The 3,510-nt window shown below is 40.7% G+C and overlaps 1 protein-coding gene across 2 annotated transcripts in view; it reads right to left on the bottom strand.

Moving 5' to 3' along the window:
- Positions 1-3,510, bottom strand: part of Rabep1 (rabaptin, RAB GTPase binding effector protein 1) — a 94,739-nt gene that overhangs the window by 17,597 nt on the left and 73,632 nt on the right. For both annotated transcript variants that reach the window (XM_013347302.2, XM_005349649.3), the window contains exon 12: positions 2,597-2,695. In XM_013347302.2, coding sequence (XP_013202756.1) covers positions 2,597-2,695 — 99 coding nt within the window. The remainder of the gene's footprint in view (positions 1-2,596; positions 2,696-3,510) is intronic.

Below are 3,510 nucleotides of genomic sequence, written 5' to 3' on the forward strand. Positions count from 1 at the left end.
AAATAAATAAAAATCTTTTAAAAATTTTGGGGGGATAACTGGTTAATCAAAGGATGTAAAAAGAATATTCTAGTCACAGAGAACACCTTCACTCCTAGGAAACACAAGCTTGGGAACATCACAGTATCTACACTTTAGTTTCCAAGAGTCCATCACAAATCAGACATGTATGTTGTGGAATAAAGCTCTTGTACCCTGCAACGATTGGTCACTCGTATTAGTTTAATAAAATGCTGACTGGCTAATAGCCAGAAGGAAGTAAAAGCTGGGTGACCAGGCTAAGAGAATTCTGGGAAGAGGAAAGGCAGAGACACAGTTGTCAGCCAGACACAGAAGAAGGAAGATGAGAATGCCTTACTGAGTAAGGTACCAAGCCATGTGGCTAAACACAGACAAAAATTATGAGTTAATTTAAGTTGTAAGAGTTAGCTAATAATAAGCCTGAGTTAAGAGGCCAAACAGATTATAATTAATATAAGCCTCTGTGATTTTTTTTTAAATTTATTTATTTTATATGCATTGCTGCTTTTGCCTTCATATAGGTCTGTGTGAGGGTATTGGATCCCGTGGAACTGGAGTCACAGACAGTTGGGAGCTGCCATGTGGGTGCTGGGAACTGAACCCTGGTCCTCTGGAAGAGCAGTCAGTGCTCTGAACTACTGAGCCATCTCTCCAGCCCCGCCTCTGTGATTTTCTTTGGGACTGAATGGCTGTGGGACCAGGGGGGACAAAAACTTCCATCTACACATACAACATGCAAAAAATATACTTACATGCACAGTGAGACAGAAAGAGACTAATGCAGCAAAATTTCAGCAACTGCTGAATTGAAGCAATAGTCTTAAGCAATACTGTGGTATGTATGATGTGAATGTACATAGACATGCTATGGCATGTGTATGGAGATTAGAGGACAACATCTGAAGTAGGTTCTCTCTTTCCACTGTGGGTCAGATGTCAGGCCTATATAGCAAGCTCTCTCAGCTGAAGCGGCAGTCTTTCAAAAGTTAATTCCACAACTTCCTGCAAGCGTGAAGCTTTAAAAATGCAAAGGGGGAAATGCTAAGGTGATGGAGGAAGGTCATTGGTTGATTTAATAAAGAAGCTGCTTGACCTGATAGGTTAGAACGTAAGTGGGAGGAGCAGAATGCTGGGCGGAAGAGGAAGTGAGGTCAGAGACTCGACAGCTCTGCTCGAGGGGGCAGACGCCTCAGAGAGACACGATGCTCCATTCTTGCGGGCAGAGGCGAGAGCTCTGCTCTCTGAGGCACACGCGATGAAGCTCCGACCTAGGATGGACGTAGGCTAGAATCTTCCTGGTAAGCGCACCTTGGGGTGCGACACACATGATTGGAAATGGGTTAGTCCAGGAGCGAGAGTTAGCCGAGAAAAGGGCAAAAGCTAAAGAGCCAAGCAGTGTTTAAAAGAATACAGTGTCCGTGTAATTATTTCGGGCAAAGCTAGCCGTGATGGCTGCCAGGTGGCGGGAAGCAGCCCGCCGCTCATATTACTACACTAAGGTGCCCAAGCCCTATCACAGTCACTCTGTAGGAGCCTAAGACACTAGGTTCCTCTTTCACAACATAAGAACCATTCATGATAATTTTGAGAAAATTAAATGCTCAAAAAGTTTCAGTCTGAATCCCATCAATTCTCCAATGTCACCTATACACACTATTTTTAATGGAATCAACTTCCACAGAGGCAAATGGGCTATAAAAGATAAAAAGAAGAAAAAAGATATGAGAAACAACTCCATGAAGCTTTTTCAGAATTTAACAACTATGATTTTGTCTTCTCTACTTAAATAAACAATGTGAACTTCCCATCCATAATTAAGATCTGAGGATTCCCATGGACCAGATATAGGGTCCAAGGACTGGCTGAGTTGCCATTCAGGCACTGGTTGAATGTCAATCAAAAACAAATATAACCATCCCACCTGTAATCTTCTGATATTTAGAACTGTGGTCCCTGTGAAAGCACTTGATAAATGAAAGCTCTGTAGTATCCAGAAAGAACAACTCTGCCCCGACCATTAGATAGAGAGTCATCCGATACAGCCAGCCTAGCAGGAAAGGAGACCCAAGCCTCAGAACTACATAAGGTTTCTGGTGGCCGCTGCTCATCAAATTCTGCTTCCATCCCTCGTATCTAATGACCTCCTGAAAGATCTCCAGAGCTACAACAAATATATAAATTCTGGGAAATTAATAAGGTTATTCTAAATAAATAAACTGCCCAGGAAAAACACACAAGTATTCAAAAAAAAAAAAAAAGCTGTGTGAGCTGAAGATGACAATTCTCTCTATCCTCTTAGCTTGCATTTTAAACTGAAATTAAATACTGGTCTATCACAGTTTACTCTGGTTAGGTTTCTGAATCAGGAAAGGTAAAGATGAAATGGAGTAGGATGAGCTCTGCTTAGAAGGAATGATGTCTGTACACTATTTTAGCATTACAAATGTTCTATAGGCCCTGGAGTATATAGCCGTAGCTACTTTGAGCAAGGCAATAGTCATATTAAAGATAATTTTGAGAAAGAAAAAGCAGGAATAAGGGCAGCATATGACATGTATTTCAAACACTGACTTACCATCTGTTCCTGAACATCCCTCTTTGCTTGAGAAAAGCTCTGTTGTAACTCTTCAAGTAAGCCCTCGGTGGCTTGAGCTCTTATGACAAGTGCAGATATCTGAACAGAAGATGCACACATAAAAACAAAGTTACATATTCGCTATATGAAGCTGCCCTGAGTCCCATTACTCCACAGAAAATTCAGGGGAACCACTCATTTTTCACTCAACTAATGTGTGCCCTTGCTATATGGCAAGACTTCTGGGTACCCCAAGGCATTAGGGAAGCTTAAGTCACATGCCGACTCACACCAACAAACAATAGCAATTGGTTCTGGGAATGATGAGAACCCACCGGACCTAGGTAAGAATGTATTTTTAAGAAGTTAAAAAAAACAAACAAACATATTTTTAAAAAAAAAACAACCCTAGAAGCCTGGGGCTTAAGCAAAGGGGAAGTAATGGGGGAAAAGAGTCGACTCCTGCAAGCTGTCCTGTGATCAACACACAAGTGGCATGGCCATACATATATACATGTATGGCACGTTGTGTGTGCACACAAATAAATAAATGTAACCTTTAAAATGAAGGAAGGTGAGAAAGAAAAGAGCCAGCACACCTTGAAAGGATGAATGAATCTTTTTTGAGTTGGTTATGATCTTCTAAGGTAGGTACTAAACTCTGAACTGTTCTGAATTCGTGTTAATATTCCTGGGGAAGGGATTATTAAAACTGATCATTCACACACAAAAACTAATAGAAATAATTTTGTCTAGACATTAAAAACAAACAACAACGAAAAAAAAGCAAAAAAAGAATTTTGTTTCTAATAATGACATATAGAGTGATGTGAACAAAACTACTGACAATTACGCTATATAAAAATATAAAATGTAGCCGGGCGGTGGTGGCGCACGCCTTTAATCCCAGCACT

This window comes from Microtus ochrogaster, chromosome 7, assembly GCF_000317375.1.
Source record: "Microtus ochrogaster isolate Prairie Vole_2 chromosome 7, MicOch1.0, whole genome shotgun sequence".
Taxonomy (NCBI): Eukaryota; Metazoa; Chordata; class Mammalia; order Rodentia; family Cricetidae; genus Microtus; species Microtus ochrogaster.